At 40.5% G+C, this 25,774-nt stretch overlaps 1 protein-coding gene across 1 annotated transcript in view; it reads left to right on the top strand.

Annotated features, from left to right (window-relative positions):
• The window catches only part of IVD (isovaleryl-CoA dehydrogenase), a 1,038,753-nt gene that overhangs the window by 167,527 nt on the left and 845,452 nt on the right, over positions 1-25,774 (top strand). The window contains exon 3 of the mRNA XM_044073537.1: positions 16,530-16,581. Coding sequence (XP_043929472.1) covers positions 16,530-16,581 — 52 coding nt within the window. The remainder of the gene's footprint in view (positions 1-16,529; positions 16,582-25,774) is intronic.

The following is a 25,774-nucleotide window of genomic DNA, read 5'->3' on the forward strand; positions in this document are numbered from 1 at the left end:
AACTGATATTATAAATTATAATTATGAGCTGAAATACATCATGCATTGAATTAGTTCTGTGGACGACGAAAATACTACATTCAATGAAAAGTCTGTATTTTTTTTTTTTATTCTTACACTCCAAAGTCAAGATGTACATGCATTTCCTGGAAAAAAGAAAAGAAAAATTAGTGTCACTGGTTATTCAGTCTGTGTCTCTGTATGTTTCACTTCTTTGCCCATGGTCCTCTTCTGTTTTTCCAGTGACCTTCCCCTATATGTGCACTTTGACCACTGTTGACATTGTGTGAGGACCACTTGATCATACTGCACAGTGATGAATTATCAGTGTACAAGGGGCTATTCATAATCGTTTCAGCAAAGCCTGGCACAGGTTCACTATTTGTAGGTCAACAAAAGTGACACTTGAGTGATGCTTTTTTTTTGAAGACTCAGATATAGCGTATGCAGGTTACTGCTGCAAGACCTACTAGGCTACAGAGTCAAGCATGTTTAGTTTTTAGACATTGAAGCATGTAGTTACGACTCTTCAGTCATTTTGACTTCCACACTGAATCAGTAAGTTTACCTCACTCCTTTTCTTGGAGCCAGTAATCCTTGTTGGCAGGAATGTCATGCTTCCCACACTTTTCTCTTTTAACGTCTTAGTGCTGCTAACTACCTTTAACAAGGTGTGAACAAATTAGACACTGTAATTTGTGCTAGTATGCCTTCCTGAGTTTTTGTACATAATTTCAGATTAACCTGTGTATTATATGCCAGCATGACTAGCTGTGATATTGTAAATAAGTTCTTACCTGTTGATTTATAATCTGTTTGTAGAGAATGCTTTTAAGACTTGAAAAGTGTCCTTTTAAATTTTTAACTGTGCATGCTTGTGAAGAAAGATTCTAAAGGCAAACTGTCAGATTCAACTGATCTGCAGATGGTGTTGCTATGTGCTAATGTCAGAAGATGAAAGACATGAAAGAACTGAAGTAAACATCTGTTGGGTGATTTTCAAAATATGAAATGAAAATTAGAACAGTTGTGACAGTTAGGCTAGTCTATAAAAGAGCCTGCTGAAGACAGTTAAGTCAGTTGTCAGTTACAGTTATAGCCAGTTGTAAGTTGTTCACAGATGTACTATGCAGTGGATACCCAAAAGGGCTCGCCAAGAACTGTAAGCCTGCCTTTACTGTTTAGTTCAGGGACAATGTTCTTTAGTCAGAAAGGAAAATTATAACTAATCAGATAGATCAGTTAGAGCTTTTCTGAATGTTGGATTTCTGTCCTACAGTATTGATTTCATTTTCCTGGTGATTAAGTTCTGTTTGTTTATTGTAAATTACTGTTTTATATTTTAAATCATTTTTGGTTGATTATTAAATATTTTATTAACTTACATTGTGGCTGGTCAACCAGTGTTTTCTTTAGTGGTTTGAGAGTGCTTATACTTGCCTTGATAACTTCCCGGGCCACTCTGAAAGCCTGGCTGCTTAGGTCATTCGCTACTATTTGTTTAATATATAATTTTCATAATTGGACACCCCTTTAAAAGAACATGACAGTTTGATTGGTGGCAGCATTGCCATATTATTTTGGGGAAGGGACACAGCTGGAAATCTGTGTCAGGCTTCCCAGAAGTGTTTGGATGTGTGAGATTTACTTTATTTACTTGCGTATGAGTATATCAGAGGTCTTAATCTGGGACACATTGCTCTGAACTGTGTACTAAGGAAATGTCATCCTATTCAATGTTGCAGTATTCTTTACATGTGGGAAGTCCTCTGCTCAAACAGCCCGATGTCTGGCCAGCATACAGCAGCTTTTAGCTACTGCAAGGTACATGAGATGTCACACATATGCTGACATCAGCCATAAAAGGACGTCTGCACATACAATCTTTAGAACCTTTCTAAGGATTGTACGTGCAGATGTACAGTCCTTAGAACCTTTCTGCCACCATTCAGAACACTTGACTTGTACGTCTGACTGCTGCCTGATTCCATTGGTTGCTGCCAGCTTTCAGTTAAGTTCACCGTTGGGGATTTATTTCTTTGCTACTGTCTTTTGTATAGTTCATGTCATCCAAGATGGGCAAGTGTATGTGTGGAAGGCAGATTCCACATAAAGACAGCCACAATCTTTGTCTTTTCTGCTTAGGCCCCAATCATGACCATCGTTCTTGTTCCATTTGTCAAGCCTTTGTTCCTAAAACTTTGGGTAACTGACTTTCAGCTTTAAATCTCTATTTAAGAAAGCAATGACTTAAACGTCTGGCTAAGAACGTTATGGAGAGTTCCAGGGGGTCCTTCGATTGAGCTGATTTTGAAGAGGAAAGTTAGCAAGACTAGGCCTGAATCCTCTTCGGCTGTGCCTCTTGCCATCGACGTATCCCTTGAGGTTAGTGTAGACCCGGTGTTATATTTGGAGTTTGGGTCTAGTTCCTCGACAGGTACCTCACTGGAAGCCGTTAAGGAATCTGACCTAGGCACATGCAGACGTCCATTTCGGACAGTCAAGGGGAACGGCGTCTCCTTGTGCTTGAGGGCCTTAGGGGTGTACCTTCTGCTCCAGTTTAGGGAACAGATTGCAGAGTTGGTGGCAGATGTTAGGCTTATGTTGGTTTCTTCCACGTCTCCTCATGCAGAAATGCATGTTAAGAAAAAAACAGAAGACTAGATACTCTCCAGCCCCTTCTCCCCCTCAGTCTGACTGGGATACTTTGTCTCAGGGCTTGAGTAAGGCTTTGATAGTTTGAAGCCGCCTTTTGCTGTTTCTGTTCCTTCTCTTACATCTTCTCCTATTCAAAGAGTTAGGGAACAAGTGCTTTCTGATTATGATGATGAGTCTTCCTCTTATGAGGATTCCCTTGCGTATTCCACGCAAATTATTTCTCCTTTTAGAATATGACTCTCCAGAGGAGGACTCCAGTGGGGGGGGGGTTCTCCAGAAGAAGAGGAGATTTCTTTTGGATAGACAATTAACAAAATGAGGGAATTTTTCAAATGGGACTGCTTACATATTTTTGAAGAGCAGAAAAGGTATTACGACAGTCTACAAATGGAAGTTCCTTCTCCTTTGGCTGTGCCTCCAGTTTTGCCAGCTTTTCTGGATGCTTTCACTTCTTCTTCTAAGGCCCCTGACTCTTGGGCTCCTGCTCCTAAGAGGCTAGACAGATTCTACAAGGTGTCTGATGAGTGTAAGTTCCTGTATAAGTGTCCAACTGATCCAGCTGTTGTTTCCATTGCTTCAGAGAGGTCTCCTCGGTTGTCTCCTTCCTCTAAACTACTTCCCTCTGATAGGGAGAGTAAAATTCTGGAAAGGCTTGGTAAGAAAGTTTATACTTCCTTCACTTTAGCTATCAGAGCTATGAATTACCAAACTCATATGTCCAGGTATTCATTGGCTCTACTTTTGGCAGGCCTCTTAGGCTCTTGCTCAACTCCCAGATTCTGAAATTAAAACTCATGTTAAGTCCATTTTAACTGCTTCTTCACAAGTAGCTAGACATTCTATTAAATGCAGTTATGATGCGGTTGAGACATCCTCCAGAGCTGCTGCATCTGATTCTGTACTTAGAAGGCACTCTTGGTTGAGGCTTCAATCCTTGCCAGATGACATTAAAGCAAAACTGTTAGATGCACCTCTAGATAAATCTGCTCTTTTTGGTTCTGCAGCTGCAGATTTAAGACCTTGCAGGAAAAGGGAAAGGAGCTTCAAGATCTGAAGCACCTTTTTGTTTCTCCTGTTCCAAAGTTCCACAGGAACTTTACTACTAAGACATCCTTTGTTAGAAGACCTGCATTGATGGTCTTCTTCCTCAGCTTCTTCTGGCCCTAAAAGACTGCTAGGAGTTCTCCACAAACTAAATCTGCCACTTCTGCACTTTCCTCCCAGCAATCCTTTCTAGCCAGGCCAAACTATTTTTGACTATCAGCGTCTTCCAAGTCTTGCCCCTCTACCTCTCTCTTTTCCAACTTGGGCAAGGATCACTCAGGACTCCTGGGTTCTATCATCCAACTGGGATGTTTCATCACTTGGAAAAATCTCCCTCCCTTCATGGGAGTTCCATAGCCCCCTTCAAACCAATTGGATTTGTTTCCAGAGGTTCTAAGACATTTGCTTTCTTAAGGCACAATTCTACAGGTGCCAATGGATCAGAGATGTGGGGTGTTTTATTCAAGAATTTTTCTTGTTCCCAGAAAATATGGTTCCTGGAGACCAATTCTGGATCTTTCCCACTTAAACACTTTTCTAGAAGTGCCATCTTTCCACATGCTGTCCTTACAGACTCTGTTTCTTCTGATTCCTCCTCAGTCTTTCATGTCCTCTATAGATATCAAAGATTCTTGTCTTCATATTCCCATTCATCCTCTTTGCAGGAAATTTCTACATTTTCTATGGATTCTTTGCACTTTCAGTTCTCTGCTTTGCCTTTTGGACTTTCAACAGTCCCACAAAATGCTTGGCCCTTGTGATTGTTTTCCTAACGGTCAAGGGTATTCAGGTATGTCCTGAACAATCTTTTAATGGCTCCTCTTTCAGAACTGCTGACTCAGAATCTTGAGTTTGACATTCTTTTCCTACAAAGTTTAGGGTTCACTGTAAATTTCAAAAATCGTCTTTGTTCCTTTTACAAGACTACATCTTTCTAGGGTGCAGGTTCAGAACAGATCTTATGATGGTTTTTCTTCCTACAGACAAAGTCCAGTCAGTCATGCCTTCTTGGAAAACCTTATGCCTCTGTCCTCCATTACAGCCAGGGAGTTTCTGAGACTTCTAGAGTACATGAGATCCACAGTTCCCATGCTGCCTCTTGCTAAACTCCACATGAGGAAATTCCAGTAGTACCTGAAGGCAATTTGGACACAGCATACTCACTCTTTGGAATTTGTGATGCCCCTTCTCCCATACTTAAAAACAAACTTCTTTGGTGGATTCAACAGCTTGATCTGTATCCAGGACTTCCTCTTTATCTGCCTCAGCCAACTCAATAGCTGTTCACAGATGCCTCAGACACAGGTTGGGACAACATTTGCTTTAAAGAAGGTGCATGGTCTTTGTCTCTTTCTCAAAGGAAAGAGCGTATCAACATCAAGGAAATTGGGGCTCTTATTCTAGCTCTGCAGGCCTTTCATCCTCTCTCTTAACCTGGTCCTCTGAAAGAGTTTACAGACAACACCACAGTTTTCTGGTATGTCAACAAGCGGGGTGGCTAGGTCTTACCTTCTTTGCAGGTTAGCTGTCATGGCTTGGGAGTTATCCCATCTGCTCAGAATATTGTGGCAGACACATTAACCAGGTCCATGACTCAGTCCCACGAATGGATGCTTCACCAGGGATGTATTTCTGGACTTGGCCCACCGGTGGGTACTCCTGTTCTGGATCTGTTTGCCTCCTCTCTGAAAAAACAGCTTCCTCTATTTTGTACCAGACTCCAACATCCTCTGGCTTGGAAGGTGGACGCCCTGTCTTTCTAATGGTAGGGGAATGTTTCTTTATGCATTCTCCCCCTTTCCTGTCATTCAGAAAGCCCTGCTGAAGATTCAGCAGGACAGACCAAAAATCTTGCTGGTGACTCCCTTTTGGCCAAGGCAGCATTGGTTCCCACTTCTTCTGCATTTAGCCAGGGACAGTCATCACAAGTTAACTCAGAGTGGACCTGCTCACACAAGACAAGAGATCTCTGCTTTATCCACATTTGTCAACCTTACAACTGACCCTGTGGGTGATCAACTTTTGATTCTTTTCTGGCACCTTTTTTCATAGGACGTGTTTAGGGCTCTGCAGGAGGCCAGAAAACCCAATACCAGAAAATCTTACTTATCCAAATGGAAGAGGTTTTTCATCGGGTGTCTTTCTTGAAATGTCGATCCATTTTCAGTGGACGTTCCATTGATTCTTTCTTTCTTACTTGTGTGAGTTACTTAATGGTTTGGCTTACTCCTCAACTATTTTTACACGTATGCCATTATCTCCACCTTTCCACCACCTTGGGATTTGAATCATGTTTTAGAGAAGCTTACTGTAGCCCCTTTTGAGCCTGCAGCCTCAGATTCTTTAAAGTTTGTACTTGGAAAACAGTTCTTCTGTTAGCCTTAACCTATGCTAGGAGAGTTTCTGAGATTCAGGCTTTGATGGCTTCCCCACCTTTCTTGGTTTTCCACAAGGATAGGGTCTCTTTGCATACCAATTCTTCTTTTATCCCCAAGTTGGTAAATGAGTTGTCTCTTAATCAGTCTATTCAGTTGCACACTTTCTTCTCTTCTTCTCAGTCCTCCAGTGAAAGGATCTTAAAACACCTTGGATTTGCATAGGCAAGTCTGATTCTGTTTAGATAAGACTAAGGCTGTCAGAAAGTCTGATCAGGTATTTGTTTCTTTCCATCCCAGGGCTCTGGGTTTGCCTGTCTCTAAACAGTTTCCTCTTGGATTTCTAAGGCAATTTTGTTTTGTTATGAGTTCCATGATAAGACTCTTTCTGCTCCTGTTAGGGCTCACTCCAGTAGGTCTGTGGGTTCCTCAGGGACATTCTTTAAAGGCCTGGATACTTGCTCTATTTTAGAGGCTGCTACATGGTAGTCTCTGCACACTCTTTTAGCAAACATCACAAGTTGGACACAATTTCTAGAACTAGAGCAGGGTTTGCTAAGAGCCATTCTCCATGGCTTTGTTGAAAGCTTTCTGTTAAAAACTTCTCTGCTTCTTCTTCTTCCTCCCAGGGTTACTTTTAAGCTTTGGCATTCTCCCACATGTAAAGAATACTGCAGTGAATAGAAGCACATTGAATAGTTGTGTAAAATCTTACCATAACCATACATGTCCTTCTCTTCTGTGACAGTATTCTACCCCTCCCTCATTGCTCCCTACATCCTGTATGGCATTTTATTCCTCTTTAGGTATGGCGTTCCTTCTGGGGCAGAACGGTTCTGAGGATTGTACGTATGGTCGTCCTTTTATGGCTGACATTGTCCGCACATACGTGCAACATCCCACATACCTTGCAGTAACTTAAACCTGTTGTATGCTGGCAGGATGTCAGGTTGTTTGGGTGGAGGACTTCCCACATGTAAAGAATACTGCAACATAGAAGAGAAGGACATCTATGGTTATAGTAAGATTTTACACAACTGTTCTTTACATTAGGGGTGGGCAGAAGAATACAGTCCCAGGTTGTAGAGCTTGTTCCTGTTGTGCCCTTAGGGGAAAATTGTGAAATATTGCTGCTGTTTAAGTGACACTGTCGCATTGGAGTTAGTAGTGAGTATTGAAGCTCCTTAGTTACTAAACCAGAATAGTGGGAGATGTCACATTATTGTTGACAGTTCTTTGGGATGTTATCAGGATGTCACACAGGGTCTTCCTCAGTTGTCTCAGTGACTCAGGTCCATCATTGTCCTGTTATAACAGCAAACTGACGCCCAGTAGCAGAAACTACTAGTGTTCTTGTTCTTATTTGTCTTCAAATTGTTCCACTGTGTGCACTTCCCATCCTTTGATATTAAAGTGAGTCACTGGGCAACTTGTTGCTCTCTGAAGTCTTTGGTTCAGGAAATTCTGCCGTTCTTATCGTATGTACCATTATAGCTTGTTGGCCAGGGATTGAACCTTCTCTCAAAATGGCTACAACACTGTGTAACTCATTGCCAGCTTACCTTGAGGCCTCTAACAATTGTGAGCACTTCCAAAATGGACTGTGGAATGGCGGCTTAACGGAAACATTTTGCTTTACAGCTCAGGGGTCTGAGGTACAATCCTGACTTTGTATGTGTAGATATAGATGTATACACACATGTGTGTAGGTGTGGGTGTATATATCTATATCTATATATATATATATATATATATATATATATATATATATATATATATAAAAATGTGTGTATATGTATGTATGTGTATAATATATGTAATGCATGTCCATATATTAAAAAAAAGTATCAAATAGCAAGTTGTCAAACACATCTGATCAATAACCAGCTGATAGAAAAACACACAAAAAAGTAGAGCATATTTTTTTTGCAGAAGACAAAACTCCTGCACCCCTCCCCTAATACTTTATATATAAACTCCCACCCCACATAACTAACTCTACTAAATCGCCTTCTATACCATATTCTACTTTATGTACCTACTATCTATGCTCTCTAATCTCTATTGACTTGTCTCTATTACTTGTAGGTCACTTCTTAATTGTATTTAACTGTTATGACTGCTATTATACATGTGATAATGTTTTGCTCTTTCCTGCCTAAACAGTACCAATAACTCTCTGTACCTAGATTGTTAATGTAAACTGTTGATTGTATATCTGCTTGTTTTGGAGCTTTTCTCCCCAGGACTCCATTGAAAACGGGTTCATTATGGCCCAATGGACTATCCTGGTAAACCAACTGCAATAAATAAATAAATAAATAAATAAATATACCAACTCCAAGATCGCATTACAGTGAGAAAGGGCAAATTCCCCAATCCCTGCTGTATCGTGATTTTATCAGAAAAAAAAAAAAAGCTGTTACATGAGATAAACTGATTTTAAATTAGCTGTACTGCCTTTTTTTCTGATTGACATTTGAACTGTCGACCACTTGTCAGCAATACACACACAGGAACACACCCTCACACACCACCACAAATATGGGCATGTGTGTATATATACAAATGTATGCATGGCTCTAAAAAGGGTCTGAGTAGCATCAGTTCACTTGCCCATTTAACAAATAAATTAAGCCTCATAACCACCTAACTGATTCTGTTCATAGGTTCATAGGTTCATACTAGGCTATCTGCCCGAGGGCATTTACAAGCCTAGCCCATAGTTTTGTGGCTTACGCCACCCTTAGGTATGGGGAACTATGCCCATTATTTTGCTGTGCCTCTGTCGAGCAGTGACACTGAGGTAATCCCTGGGGTATACTTGCGATCTCCCATCCATTGGTCAAGATTTCTCTTAAACAAAGCCAGCGAGGTGCTTTGCCTCACATATACCGGGATTTTGTTCCCACAGCATAGGGAGTCTTTGGGTAATGAATCTATCCCTCCAGCACGTTCTATTAATGGCCGTGTCAAGGTTTAGGTCTCCCGCTCTTGTGGCTCTGATGGATCTAGATTTTTTGAGGTGAAGCATGTACATCAAGTCAGGGTTTGATAATGCCTTGTATGTCAGGCACAGGTCACCCCCTGAGCAAGCTGTGTTACTGAATAGAGTTGGAGTTCTTTCAGTCTGGCAGCATAGGTCAGATTTTTGAGACCCATAATCCTCTTGGTGAGGAACTTTTGTGGCCTCTCCAGCTGCTGCAAGTGTCGGGTCGATACATTTCGAATGGGGCATTGTACTCAATCATTGGTCGGATGAGTGATGAATATAGGGAGACTATGACCTCTCTTGATCTAGATGTGAATCCCTTCATGATAAGGTGGGCAATGTAGAAGGTCTTCCTAACTATTTTTGCAACATGGGTGTCGAATGACAGACTGCTGTCAACCTGGGTCCCCAGGTCCCTAATAACCTCTTCTGTGCTCAGTGGATTTCCACCTATATGGTAGCTAGTAACCTTGTTTTTTTTTTCGTAGTATGACTATGCATTTTTGGCATTTAACTTTTAGGCCGTGCTCCTGGCACCAGTTATCGTATCTGTGAGACCCTTCTGAAGGATATCTGTGTCAGATGTGTTTTCGACTACACGCGCAGTTTGCAGTCATCTGCAAACTTTGTCACCATAACCCTCAAGTAGATGCCAAACAAGAGTGGGCCAGGACTGAGAGCCCTGTGGACACCACTTTGAGACAGGCTTAGAGTCACTCTGACCCTGTGGGTTCTGTCACTCAGCCAGTTTGCAACCATCTTGTGATGTATGGGTTAACATTTAGGCTGATGAGTTTTTTCAATGATACCCCCAGTGGGGTGTTGTGTTCGCCCCGCCAGATCGAAAGGGAGGTAGTGTATGACTCTTTCATTTCCTCTCATGACTGTTTTTGAAAAAGTCAAAAAAGTTTAAAGTTTAAAAGGCATGACCTGCCCTTGACAAAGCCAAACTGGGTTGGATCCAGAGTCTGCAAATTGCACCCTATGTCTTTATTTATGAGATCCATTATGATCTCCATGGCTTTGCAGATAAGGCTTGTCAAGCTAATGGGTCGGTAATTTCCAGGGTCGGTGGAGGCACCGCCTTTGTGAAGTGGGACTACAGTCGCTGTGCGCCCTCCCCTGTCGTATCCTGAGAGGTCGATTAAACAGCTGTCCTAACTGAGGATTTAATTCCTCGTTTAGTGCATGTAGCACACAGCCGGGACACCATCAGGTCCCATGGATGCTGTGTTTTTGAGATGAGGAGCTGCTCACTTGGGCATTAGAGATGTTTGGGGGTCTGCAATCTGTTGGTATAGATATCTCTCCTTTGGGGAGGGGAGAAGTTTGCACTGAACCTGTCAGCCAGTATGTTGGCAATGTCTGTAGGATCAGTAATCTTCTCATCATTTTGAACTAATTCTGAGCATATCTGGGAGTTTCCTCCCAGGTTTCTAACATAGCTAAAGAAGGGCTTATGATTGTCTTTAGAGTCTTTAGCTATTCTTCTCTCAAAATTTGCTTTGGATGATTTTATGAGGGCTCTCAGCTTTTTACTTATAGTGATCAAAACCTTTCAAGGATTTTGCTCTATCATGTAGTAGCTTCCTCCTTTTGTTGTAGAGTTTGTTTATGGCTGGGGTCCACCAGACTGGACGCTTTTTGGTACAAAGAGTTGTTTTTTTTTGTTTGGGATTGCCTTATCCATGTGCAGCAGGTGCTGGGTAGAAGGTAGCAAAGCATTCAGCTGCTAGAGTACTTTTTTCCTTTCCGGCTTTCAGGGGGAGAAAAGGGCCACACTAGTCTTTAGAAGTGCAAAGTCCTTTCGAAGTTCTTTACTGTGGTCTTTTTGTTTCAGGAGGGGTGGGATGAGGACCTCCAGCGAGATTTGTTTGTGATCTGATCTCACCAGTGAGGGGTATACTTCTGGTGTTGAACATTTTGCTCCCATGTTCGTGATGATGAGATCAAGTATGTTTTCTCCTCTTGTGGGGATAGTGACTAGTTGTTCCATGGCATTTGAGTTTATGAATTCCAGGAACTTTTGGGCCAGGGTGTTTGGGCTTGAGTAGCATTCCCAGTCTATATTTGGGTAATTGAAGTCACCTAGTATGATGGTATTAGGGGATACATTTATTCCCTCCAGTGTTTTCAGGAAGGCCAAGTGAGATTCCTGAGTTTGTGAGGGTGGCCTGTAACATGCTACAATTTGTAGAGCAGTCTTGCCTATGGTTAACTGCACCTGGATGGTCTCCAATGCATCGTGCGTTGCCACCAATCTTGAGGTGTAAGTATCCTTGATGAATATGGATACCCTCCTTTCTTGGTATTGTCCGGATTTTGGATGATATGAGGTAAAACCTGATAGTGCTGGGGTGCTCTCAGGAGCCTTGAACCAGGTTTCTGTCACAGCACAGACATCGATGTTCTCCATACTGAGAAGGGCCTCGAGTGAGTGCATTTTGAGATTGAGACTTCTGGCATTGAGCAGCATTACCCTTAGTTTTTTTACTTCTTTGTGTTCTAGGGTGGAAGGTTTAGAATTTGAGCCTTGCCTAAAAAGGCACTATGGGGGTGGCAAGAGCCTTTGCCAATATCCGGAATCCAGGGTGACAGGTGCAAGCCGCCTCTTTGCGTGCAGCGTGGCTTGTCCAGCATGTCATCCCAGGCAGACAGACATTGGATCCCCTGAATGATGACAGAGTTTAATAAGCCAATTGTTAAAACTGATCATCTTATCTTTGTATTGTGGCATCATTCTTGGTGAAGGTAGGATACTGCTCAAGGTCAGGGTCATACCTGCCTGGGCTACATAATCAGAGAGCTCCTCAATGTCTCTTTCCATGTAGTCCAAGGAGGTCTCAGGTCGTTTACACCAGCGTGGACAATGACTGAGTCGTGCTTGCTACCTGCTGTTGAGAGACCTGAGTGCTTGCGTTATGTGGCGGATTCTAGCGCCGACAAGCAGCTTACTGTGACCTTCTCCTTACTCAGTCTGGTGGCGTGTCTGACTATGGAGTCACCAATGACTAGTGTGTCTGGCATTGTGTTTGGCCTTAAGGGCTGTGACTGTTTGACACTCTGACTGTGAGGTCTATGTGTTGCAGGTGTTGTGTTTTGAGGTAACAGTTGTTTGGGTGTATGCTTTGGTGGTCTCTGCTGTTTTGGTAGATTTTTTCAGAGAGCCCGAGTATGTCTTTGTGTGTTTATGTGTATGATTTGTGGTTGTGATGGTACTATGTGAGACTGGGTCTATATTGTATGTGGTAACCTTCTCCTCCTGTCTGGTCTTGCCAGTCTTGTGTTGAGAGAGCTCAGCCTCCAGTTTGGCCGTATAATTGCATCTCACTGTATTTGTGTTTTGTGGGAGGAGGAGAGGGTTGTCTGTGTACATGAGACAGTTGTAACATTGCCTCAATATTCCCAGGTTCACCAGCTGAGCAGGAGAGGACACTAGCAACTGATCCTCGACATGCTAGAAGGAAAAAAAAACTTTAAAAGAGTTTTCAGGGGATGTGGGTGAGCAAGAAAGGGGCTTGCCTTTTGGGGTGCTATCTATAACAAGAGTGCTGTATCAAGGTGATAAGTACTGTAGGAGCAAGTGCTAGGTTTTATAGATAGAGTATAGTCTACTTGGAGTCAAGTAGAGATGATCTTTTAGTTTAGGATACGAGGTTTGATCAGTAGTATAGTTCGAGGAAGGTAGTTATAAGGGAAAATTTGAAGAGTGGAATTTAGATGGCCCAAATAGTTTAAACTTTGCTAACCCGCTGCTGCTCTAGTGTGCAACTGGGGCAGGCAAATGCATAGCTAGCGTCGTCGCTTAACGCTGCAGCACGCTGTTTTATACCAGGGGCTGGAAAAGCTAGAAACTGGCCCCAAATGACCAATAAACTACTAGTTACTGGCTGAAACCTCACAAAACTGGACCAAAAGGCAGCTCAATGCTTCCCCTCTCACTGGTAAGCAAGGTAACTTCCTTTCCCCAAATAAGGCAAGGGAAACAGTACACAGGAACTACAAACAAAGCCCAGGAATCAGCAAACTCTGAAACTGGACTAATCTAACCAGTAAAGCAGGAAAAACAAGAGATTTTTTTTTTTTTTCTCAAAGAATAGGCAGGTACAGCAAACACTTATAAATGCTATAAACCAGCTATTACAGCTAACACAGAAGAAATGCTACAATACAGTTAATAAGTAACAAACAGAGATTATAAGTGCAAAATTAAGTTAAATGCAGAAAAACAGTTGCAATGTAACAGCAAGGCAGGCGAGATACAGTCGCTAGGTATTCAGATGATAAAAGCAACAAAAATATACTTATTATCAAGAAAAGTCGCTTTTCAGCTCTCTGTAGCCTGGATAACTCTGCTATTGCGTGGAGTCTGTGCTGAGTAGGTACAAGCTGGAAAGCAGCGGCGTTTGTTTTATACCAGGGGCTGGAAAAGAAACTGGCCCCAAATGACCAATAAACTACTAGTTACTGGCTGAAACCTCACAAAACTGGACCAAAGGCAGCTCAATGCTTCCCCTCTCACTGGTAAGCAAGGTAACTTCCTTTCCCAAATAAGGCAAGGAAACACTACACAGGAACTACAAACAAAGCTCAGGAATCAGCAAACACTGAAACTGGACTAATCTAACACAGTAAAGCAGGAAAAACAAAAGATTTTTTCTCAAAGAATAGGCAGGTACAGCAAACACTAATAAATGCCATAAACCAGCTATTACAGCTAACACAGAAGAAATCCTACAATACAGTTAATAAGTAACAAACAGAGATTATAAGTGCAAAATTAAGTTAAATGCAGAAAAACAGTTGCAATGTAACAGCAAGGCAGGCGAGATACAGTCGCTAGGTATTCAGATGATAAAAGCAACAAAATATACTTATTATCAAGAAAAAAGTCTTTTTTCAGCTCTCTGTAGCCTGGATAACTCTGCTGGCCGTGGAGTCTGTGCTGAGTAGGTATTGCTGAAACGAAAACGCTATTAATTTTTGCACCAGGGCCGCTGGCCCAAGCTGGAAAGCGGCGTTTAGCGTGTTTTTATACCAGGGGCTGGAAAAGCTAAAGACTGTACAAATGACCAATAAACTACTAGTTACTGGCTGAAACCTCACAAAACTGGACCAAAGGCAGCTCAATGCTTCCCTCTCACTGGTAAGCAAGGTAACTTCCTTTCCCCAAATAAGGCAAGGAAACAGTACACAGGAACTACAAACAAAGCCCAGGAATCAGCAAACTCTGAAACTGGACTAATCTAACCCAGTAAAGCAGGAAAAACAAGAGATTTTTTTTCTCAAAGAATAGGCAGGTACAGCAAACACTTATAAATGCTATAAACCAGCTATTACAGCTAACACAGAAGAAATGCTACAATACAGTTAATAAGTAACAAACAGAGATTATAAGTGCAAAATTAAGTTAAATGCAGAAAAAACAGTTGCAATGTAACAGCAAGGCAGGCGAGATACAGTCGCTAGGTATTCAGATGATAAAAGCAACAAAAATATACTTATTATCAAGAAAAGTCGCTTTTTCAGCTCTCTGTAGCCTGGATAACTCTTGTCTAGGGATGCTTCAGATATCGTGGCTGTGATTCCTCCGCTGAGTATTGCTGTTGATCCCCACTTTAAATTTGGTTGTAAATACTGTGTCTCTGTTTTTTTTTTGTTGCATCTGTACAGAAAACATCATTAAGGATTGTAAACATGTATTATTAATGTGTTTTTGTCTGTATATATTTTGAGCAGTGTTATTAGCCTTCTCAGCTATAGAAAAGTACTATCTGAGTCAATAGGGAAATGGCAGCCATGGAAAAAGCTTGAAGGATTTCACTGTGGGCATGCATTAATGTGAAAAAGCTGCAAGAACCTGGGCTTCTTACTCTGGACATAAAAGAAGGATATGGAGTCTTGATCTTAGTGCACAGTGTGTTAATGGGAGATATGGAGTGAAATTGACGAGACTATAGTAACTATTGCAAATAACAAGAACAGATTTAATTGGACTTGAAAAGGTTTTATTTCACAGAGAAGGCAGTGAAAATATAATGTGATCTTTGGATTTCTAGTTTTACAATGACTTCATACAGGAATTTAAGAAAACATACAACAAATGGAGGAGAGGGGGTGAGGAAGGGGGAAGAATGGCGGTCAGCTGCAGAATGATAGAAGTAAGACCAGAGATGAGTATTTAAATTGTCCATTTTTGCCTTGTAGTAATGAGTAGTAAAGAGGTTCTCAGACTGTCATAGTGGACCTCCCACAGACCACAGTAATGATACTGACAATTCCCTACATAATGAAAATCTGGTTGGCAGGTACAAATGTTGAAGGTGTCTCCAGAGAAGTAAACAAAATACTATGTTTTATAAATGCAGATTGATTCCTCACTACCACCAAAAACACACACAAGTGTATGCACAAACACCTAAAACAGTAATGATCTGGATTATTGCATTGCTCTTTTGGTACTTTTTGCAGTCATTTAACCCAATTACACATACAGTCAGTACTGGAGTAGATTAAAAGTTTCAGGTGTATTGTATTTATAGACTTGCTTGTATCCCCTCTAAAACAGGTCTAAGCCTTCCTATTCGAAAAGTGCTGGGCATTGTATTTATTTGTTATCTTGGGCTCCCTTGCAGTTGAGTATCTGATGTCAAGATCTCGCACCTTTTGTGGGCTCTACTGAACCCCTCCCAAACACCCTCAGATTTGCTCCAACAATGTTTGAGGCCAGTGAGGAGATAGAGCCCTCCTGAGGTGGAAAAATACTGTTGCCAAGGGAGTGGGTTTTTTTTTTTTTCCTTCCTTCTGTTCACACACTTTAAAAAACCCTGAGGGTGGGGCATATAGTGGATGTCAGTGCTAAACAAATCCTTCACTTCTGCAAGTGGCTGACAGACAGCAGGATACCCCACCTGCCCTCGGGTAACATCATGCCACTGTTTCCATGGTGTCAAGGGAAATAGAGCCACAAGTATGTCCCTGATATACGAGTTTCCTTCGGATGGGCATGCCCATCCCCCCCTGCCTTCAAACATCAAGCGCCTGAGCTGCTATTTGAACACCGTTCTCCTGGACCATAGTCCGAGATTTATCCTTGTATGCTACTAATGTATGCTTGGGTAATATGTTAGTTTTTTGAATTTCTGTGGCAGTTTTTATAGGCTGCCCCACGTGTAATCTTCTTTGTTGTAAATGCTAGTAGTAAACTTAAAACCACTATATAACTTAGTTGTGCAGATTCCTACATTTGATTAGAGAGTGCTCCTTGTAGGTTTGCATGTCATAAACTAGAAAATGTTTTTCCATGCGTAAAAAAAAAACTTGTAAGTCTATCACTAAAAGGGAACCTTGATGGCCATAGTGGCAGTCTGTTTATTTAAATCTAATGAAATGTAAACATTTGCACTAACCTATATATGTTGTAAATTATTTATCCCTAGTTATTTTTGTTCTCCCTGCAGGAATTTTGGAAAAAATTAGGAGATCTTGGAGTCCTTGGTATCACAGCTCCCAGTAAGTATTTAGATCTCACTTAAAATCACTGGAAATAGATTCAGGCAGTGTGTACACCATAAACTTTAAATAAGTTCTAAGTAGCAATATGTGCTGAAAGTTTTTATATGAGGCATGAGGCTGTATGTGTAACAGAGAAGTCAGCAATCTCAATGACAACTACAGACTCCTTTCTTGCTTTGCTTACTGTTTCTCATAAGTAGAATGTTAGTAGAATTCTGTCAGTCTGCACATCTGTACTTCTCCTGTATTAAGTGCTAGGTGCTAGACTTGTTTATTATCATAGTTTGTGATGGACATATGTGCTGTGACAGGCTGTTCAGCTAAATATTGTGTATTAAATAGGAGACTACAAAGTGATAGACTGCTGATGTGTAAGTGAACAATGAACAACTACTTAGCCATTTAGCTTTGCAGCTAACCAGAAATGCAAAGGCAGGTAGTCTCAGGAATTTAACTTGCACAGTGTCAGAGTGTTGGAAAATGATCTCTGTAATCATACCCCAAGCACAGAAAGTCCTGGTGTGTGGTTATCAGGGATGCTATACAGAAATTAAGCTAGAAAAATACTGCAAACACGTTACATAACTCAGTCCAGCACATAAGCAGTATAGTGGCACTTCGACTTGTAAGATATTAGATGCATCACATAAAGCTCAAAAGTACCTTGGAGGACATGATGGACGTATGGCTACTCCATGTTCAAAGTACCATAGATAAAGTCCAGTACCATTTCCTTGCAAGCTATAGGTCCTCCTCTTTGACCCAGGAAACCCATACCATGTATTTAAACTTGTTAGAAAGACTAACCATCCAACCCAATAGCATATTCATGGGTGACTTTAATTATCCCACTATTAACTGGGAATCCTATATGACACCAAAAGTACATGCACAGAGTCTCCTGGATTTTGTAAATACAAACTCCCTGGACCAGATAGTATACCAACCAGGGGTGCAAAAGTACTGAATCTGGTTCCCACTAATATGGGAGACTGCTGCAGGCCCCCTACTGCAATGCCTTCCCTGGTAAGGTCAGACCACAAAATGGTCTCCTTTTGAAGTAACAATAAAACCTGGAATCCCTGCTAAACCTGGAGTATTCAGAGAAAGACAATTAGAAAGGAAAGATAAAGCATGAGATGTGCAGAAATACATAATGTTCCTTTCTCAAGGGAAAGATGTACTTGCAATGGAATTATAGATAAGGCACATGCAAAACAAGGCTTGGGAAACCAAGGCTAAACAGGCATGTAAAACATTACAGGGCTTTTGGTATTATGAGAATAATGTACTTCAGATACAGTTAGTGAAGTTAGTTGGTTCGGACTAACATACAAATAAGACTAAATATCCAGTATTCCAGAAAGAAAGTTATATTTTGGACTGCAGAACACTAACCCGAGCTGGAGTACAGAAGTCAGGTTAAATATTCATACTATTCAGGGGGAAAAGACTGTTTCAGTTGATATCAGAATATACGTGCAGAAACTTTGGATATATTTATCAGCACTGTTATTGATAACCAAAACTCCAGAATTTCTACAGATTACAGTATTTGGATATTGTTAACATCTAATAAAGGCTTATTAACTGAACTACAGTGTTTGCATAATTCATTCTGAAAAGTGCAAAAGACATGGCCTATAAAGGACAGACTGGCACCTGTTCAGCACAAGTTTGGGTAATTAACAGACTTTCATTCCAGTCTCATTTCATTTGTTTCCAGTATATTACAGTGTTATCAGTTCTTCATATAGCGAACCAATGTGAATGGGGCAAAACAGTTAAAAAGTCCCAAACCCCATAGCAAACTTGAATCAGCAGTCAGACTACGTGTGTTCTGCAGAGCAATCTACATAAGAACAATATTTCCTTCAAAGCAACCTTTTCAGCAGTCAGACTGCAGGTGCCAGAGTTCATTCTGAGCACTTTTTCATTTTTTCAGCAGAAACAACTGTGTTTATCAGTAACTACAGCAAAAGTTTCAGAACAGATTTTTCAGCAGCACACCAGTGTTTTTCAGGAAGAAGTAGATTATAAAGTCCGTACAGATCAAGGCCATAGCAGACAGTACTACAGTTGCTCCTTACAGTGCAGACCTTTTGGTAAGACAACAGTAATACTTCATACATTAAACAGCCAGAGCAGATGACCTCTACATACAGTAATTGCAGCTGTTAGACACATTGCAGAGCATGAGTGTTTACTTCAGAAAAAGCCTCAGAGAACATTAACAGACCAGCACTATTTCAGAAAATCTGGAACCTTCAGCAGTGTTTCTTCAGAACATAAAATGACATTATCCAGTTAACAGCAATGTACTTTGTCTCTACAAACTTTCAAGTTTCCAGTGTGACATCACACAACCAAGAAGCAAGAAAAAGTTTAAAAAGCTGCAGATGACAGGACACATTCTTCCAGAATCATAGTTATATAAAGGCTTTTTGTGCTCTTTTTTTTTTTTTTTTTTTTTTTAGCTGATAGCTCATAAAAGTTTAAATACAGCAGTAAAAGTAATCTGCATACCTCTTGTTTAAACATGACACAATACATCTACAGTTAAGACATCAGCAAACCTTTGATTTAAAGTTAAAAATTGGATAAAACAGTCTAAAAGAACATTTCTGGAACACAGTGTTTAAAGTTCAAGGTTATTAGTTCAGGAATGTTAAATATTTCTAAACGCAAAATGGTTAAATCACAGAAGCAGACTGCAACAGATTTGCAGAGTGAGTCAGCTTCTATCAGTAATGTAATTCAAAATATAGAGTTAAGTCACAGTACAGAATTTGCATGCAGTAATTTGTGCAAATGTACAGAATTTAAAGAACTGGTTACTGTAGAAACATGCATATTTATGGGTTAAAGATTAGCTGTCAGCAGAACTGAAATTTAGTTTAAGTTCTCAGAAAGACATACTGGGTGTGGCCAGTTTAAAAAAAAAAAAAAGGGTAACCATACGCATTTATGTTGTGTAGGGTATGTCAGAAATAACAGTCAAGTTAATTCACAGAATAAAGGGTTTATAGTTACAGATTTGGCAAACAAATTTTTTGTGTTAGTGTTTTTAGCAGTCGTTTTTAAGAGCTTTGCATTAAAGTGTTGCAATGCATAAATAATATCTTAATACAGACACAGACAAAAAAGTATCCACAAATATTAAATGATGGTTTGCTAGTTTACAGAAAGTAAAATTTTAAGTCAATGCTACATTATAAAAGTAACAGTACAGTCAAAAGTTCAGATCCCATGCACAAAGAATGCATCATAAATACTGTGCGTTATTAAAGTCACAGGTTCAACTCTTATATTATAAACGGCAGACAAGTAAAGTTCCAGAATTAGATCAGTTCAACTCTAGTAATAAATGTGTCTACTATATAAAGAAATTCTATGTACTTGTATAAAGGACATACAAGTAAACTTGTAGATAAAGAAACTTTGCATACTTGTATAAAAGACAGGCAAGTAAACTTCCAGAATCAGATCAGTTTAAATCTGGTAATAAATGTGTTTATGTAATCGGTTTAAGGCTGTATATATTTCATACAGAAACTACAGTTTATTAAGCACAGTACATTAGATTACAGCAAGTTCAGCAAGCTGAATTAAAGACAGTACTGTATGTCACAAGGCAGTATGGAAAAATCAGTTTAATACAGTGTATCATTGCTGCATACAATTTTATTGGATAAATAGTAAGAACTGTAACTGTATAAAGTCTTGCAACATTCAGTAGTACTGAAAAGTTAAATGACGTCAGCTGAAGAAACGACTGTGGTAAGACAGTGGGTGAAATGTCACTCGCAGAACACTATGTTAGAATTTGAGGGTCACAAGAAAATATGCAAAAAGTTCAGCTTTTAAGATTAATTTTATATAGGTGCAGAAATGCACAGTGTCAGATTACTACTTTTGTTTCATTTGCAGTTATGGCAGGAAATCTGAGGTTTCTGTTTGATTTAATAATAAAGTTACAGACTTTCAATTTCACTGTAGTACATTATCAGTTCAGTTACAGACTTGCAAGAATGTATTTATTATTTACATCAGTTTAGTTCACTATACTACATTGAGTTTGCTTACAGATTTACAAATTATTTTATTTCATGCAGAAAAATGTTAATGTCAGGACAGCAAACAATGTATGTTCTGTAGTCCTATCTTGCCTTCATTCTTACACATGGGTTCAGAGCCGATCCTCTGCTCCGACTCGGCCTTTTTACAAGCTCAAAGTCTTCTAGTTGGCTCGTGGCTAGGTAGGTATCCCATGGTGCACAAGTACAATCCCCAGATCTCGTTTGCCGCGTCAACAAGCTCGGATATGCTGCATGTTCATCGTGTTTCACTACTGCAGTCATTACACTTGGGTTATTCTGCCGTCAGGCGGTCCCGCAGTCGGCCAGAGTTCCAAAGTCTTGGTCCGGTGTCAGTTGGTGTCGCTTCTTCCCTGACATCAGTGCGCCAGGGGTATATAAGATGCAGCCGATGCCATTTTCTTCAGTCTTTATTGCCGCGCGGTGCCCGAAGCAAAAGCAGTTCGCAAGTGCCAGTTGGCCGACTCCTGAGATTTCAAATTCGATTTTAGATCCGAAGTCTTCAATAAAGCTAAGTACCCCGTTGGGGAAACTTTTTCTTGCCTCAGACCGATGTCAGTAAAAGTTAATTGTATTTCTTGTGGGAAGCAAATACCTCATAAGGATTTTCATTCTTACTGCATTCCACACCTAGGCCCAGATCACGACGTCACTAGTTGTCGGTTTTGTGCTAGATTTAACAAACGCGCTATTAAACGTCGGTTTGATTTTACACACCATTATTTTGGCTAAAGGTTTAATTATTCCATGCCGTCGGAGCAACCGACCGGAATTCACAAAAAACGCAAAGATAAAGATAAGGACAGGCATCCGAGGCCCAAAACTGACGACGAAGCCTCTTCTAGGCCAGTCGCCAGTTCTCAGTGTGGTTCTTTCGCAGCCCCTGACACCCGCTACCTCAGAGCCGCAGGCCACAACCGACTCCCACGTGGAGTTGCCTAGGCCTCTGGAAACTCAAGGTGTTGAGCCTATGGAGACTAACCCTTCAAATGGGTACAGAGCCACTGAGCAGGCATCAGCTTCTGAGGGTGTTTTCAAACCTACACAACTAACCATTGCATCTACAGCCAAGTCTAAAGCAACTTTAAAGACAAAGAAGCAAGTACAGCATTCACCTGGACAGGCCTCCATGCCTAAAAAGCAGATGCTCAAAATGGCCGAAGACTTAATTACTCTGATCAGGGGTACTCATCCCCCTCCTGATAAAAGGCCTAGGCAGGATACAGACTATGATTCCTCTGATCAGATTTCTGTATATTCCGACTCCTCTTCAGACCAGGGATATTCCTTACCCCCCCTATGAGGACTCTGATGCTGAAGAATCTATTCCTTCAGCCTCTCCTCCTGAGGATTACTCTTTTGGGGAAACTTTACATACCATGAGGGAGCATTTCCACCGGGAGGGCCAGGATTATTCAGAGTCCAAGAAAAGGCTCAGAGATTTTCTTTTATTGCCTCAGCACAGGCCCCTTGCTATTCCGCCAGTGTTGGATATTGTGGACGATGTATTCTCTAAATCCAGTTTAAATCCAGATTCTTTACCCCCTGCTCCAGTCAAGCCAGATAGGTACTACAGAGTCTCTGACTCACACAAATTTCTTTATAAAAACCCTGCTGCTGACCCAGAAACTATTTCCCAGGGCCCTAAAGGGGTAAAGGCCTCCACAGCTAAAAATCCATTCCCTCGGACGGGGATTCCAGAGCATTAGACAGATGGGGGAAGAAAGTTTACACCTCTGCAACTTTAGCAGTGAGGGCTTTAAACTGCTAGTTTCACATGCTTAAATATCAACAATATTTACTGTCTCAGTTAAAACAGAAAATGAGTACAAGTGCAGAACAACCTGACTTTAAGGAAATGCAGGATGTATTGCATGCAGCTGAACAAGTGGGAAAACATACTTTGCAATGTGGTTTTGATTCATTAGAAGCTTCTTGTAGAGCAGCAGTTACAGGATCTGTGATTTGAAGGCATGCTTGGGTAAAGGAACAAACCTTACCAGATCATGTTAAGGCAAAATTATTAGATGCTCCTTTACAGCAAGTTATTTTATTTGGTGTTAAAGTAGAGGAGGTATTAAAGAAAATGGAGGATAAGGCAAAATCTATGCAGACAGTAAAGGATTTCTTACAGGTACAGCCTCCAAGATTTAGCAGAAATTGGCCTACTAAAAATTGGTAAAAATAGAAAAAACTTCGAAAAGTTTAAACAACCAACAAAACAAAAAAGGTGAGTCCAACAGAACACAGTAGCCGGTGTAAAATCCAAAATCTTCTTTACTGTAACTTGTTAGCGCTTTCGTGTAGTACTATACATACACTTCTTCAGACAAGTTGTTGTAGACTGCACTCTGAGTATAAATATTCACTCAAGATTGCACAATTATTTAATTAAATTAAATTAAATTAAATAGTTAATTAACTAATTAACTAATTAATTTCAGCCCTAATTAAAACCAATTGCATTTTAATATTACTGTTTTAAAAAAACAAGTACAATACTACAATCGATTTACAACAATAAAACTACGTTCACCGTTAAAAACATCAAATTATCCGTAATACATTCCCTTCATAGATTTTATAAATTTAATAAACCTTATAGATTATACCAACTCTATAAACTCAGCGAGTTACAAAACTAACTTTGATTTTATGAATTTGTATATTTGTATTTATATGCATTTTCTTGAGGCATCAGAAAGCAAATACTTAAATATACATACGCATTAAACGTACTCTTTAAATATACACTTCAACTGTATGGTCATGTGCCTAATCCAATTCGTTTTCCCCATCTTTTAACTATACTAGTATTTACCATTATTTGCAATTGTTTACAATAAACATCACCTAGCAAGGGCTTGTACAGTTCTGAGGATTGTACGTATGGTCGTCCTTTTATGGCTGACATTGTCAGCACATACGTGCAACATCCCACATAACTTAAAGTAACTTAAACCTGTTGTATGCTGGCAGGATGTCAGGTTGTTTGGGTGGAGGACTTCCCACATGTAAAGAATACTGCAACATAGAAGAGAAGGACATCTATGGTTATAGTAAGATTTTACACAACTGTTCTTTACATTAGGGGTGGGCAGAAGAATACAGTCCCAGGTTGTAGAGCCTTGTTCCTGTTGTGCCCTTAGGGGAAAATTGTGATAATATTGCTGCTGTTTGTGACACTGTCGCATTGGAGTTTAGTAGTGAGGATTGAAGCTCCTTAGTTACTAAACCAGAATAGTGGGAGATGTCACATTATTGTTGACAGTTCTTTGGGATGTTATCAGGATGTCACACAGGGTCTTCCTCAGTTGTCTCAGTGACTCAGGTCCATCATTGTCCTGTTATAACAGCAAACGTGACACCCAGTAGCAGAAACTACTAGTGTTCTTGTTCTTATTTGTCTTCAAATTGTTCCACTGTGTGCACTTCCCACCCTTTGATAATAAAGTGAGTCACTGGGCAACTTGTTGCTCTCTGAAGTCTTTGGTTCAGGAAATTCTGCCGTTCTTATCGTATGTACCATTATAGCTTGTTGGCCAGGGATTGAACCTTCTCTCAAAATGGCTACAACACTGTGTAACTCATTGCCAGCTTACCTTGAGGCCTCTAACAATTGTGAGCACTTCCAAAATGGACTGTGGAATGGCGGCTTAACGGAAACATTTTGCTTTACAGCTCAGGGGTCTGAGGTACAATCCTGACTTTGTGTGTGTAGATATAGATGTATACACACGTGTGTGTAGGTGTGGGTGTGTATGTATGTATGTATGTATATATATATATATATATATATATATATATATATATATAAAAATGTGTCTATATGTATGTATGTGTATAATATATGTAATGCATGTCCATATATTAAAAAAAAGTATCACATAGCAAGTTGTCAAACACATCTGATCAATAACCAGCTGATAGAAAAGCACACAAAAAAGTAGAGCATATTTTTTTTGCAGAAGACAAAACTCCTGCACCCCTCCCCTAATACTTTATATACACCAACTCCAAGATCGCATTACAGTGAGAAAGGGCAAATTCCCCAATCCCTGACAGTAAAGGATTTCTTACAGGTACAGCCTCCAAGATTTAGCAGAAATTGGCCTACTAAAAATTGGTCATTTCCAGTGTCAGACAGGCCACAAAGAGGCAGATCTCAGCCACAAGGATCTTACAGACCATGACAGTGGGGTGCTTCAACACCCAAAGGAGGTGAGGACAAGTCACAACCTTACAGGAAACCATCTCAGTGACTTTTCCCTTCCAATGCCACACTCTACCCTGTTGGCAGCTCCCTTAGGGGGGAAACTAGCACTTTTTTCACAAAACTGGCAAACAATCACCCAGGACAAATGGGTGCTGAATATTGTGTCTCAAGGTTACAGGTTCCACTTTCACACTTTACCAAGGCTAAAACGAATGCCAGACCTGCCACAAAATCAATGGGCAGAGGCACAAAAACAAATTACAGCCCTCATGGACATGAGAGCTATTCAAAAAGTACCACAGCAGGAACAAGGACAAGGTTTTTACTCAAGTCTCTTCCTGGTCCCCAGAAAGGACAAAGTCTGGAGACCCATTCTAGACCTTTCCATTCTAAATAATTACCTGGATGTTCCGAAATTCAAAATGTTGACACTACAGCAGCTCCTTCCCATGTTGGGCAAGCAAGCTTGGCTTGTTACTTTGGACCTCAAAGAGGCATACCTGCATGTCCCTATCAGACAAAATTGCAGAAGATACCTCAGATTCATAGCTGGTTCAATGCACTACCAATTCTCTGCACTACCCTTTGGCTTATCTACTGCGCCCAGGGTCTTCACAAAGTGCCTGGCACCAGTAATTGTATTTTGCAGACAAAAAGGAATTCAAATATATCCATACCTGGACGACTGCCTGATTCAAGCAGAGAGCAAGGACATTCTTCTAAAGCATCTGGCGTTTGTAAAACAGTTATTAAGTTGCCTAGGGTACACAGTAAATGAAAAGAAATCAAAACTAGTGCCCTCACAAGAGGTAATATTCCTGGGTGCCAGCTTAAATACAACGGCCCAGATGGCTTATCTCACGCCAGACAAACAAGG

Source organism: Protopterus annectens, chromosome 6.part0 (genome assembly GCF_019279795.1).
Source record: "Protopterus annectens isolate FY-2018-M chromosome 6.part0, PAN1.0, whole genome shotgun sequence".
In the NCBI taxonomy this organism is placed as follows: Eukaryota; Metazoa; Chordata; order Ceratodontiformes; family Protopteridae; genus Protopterus; species Protopterus annectens.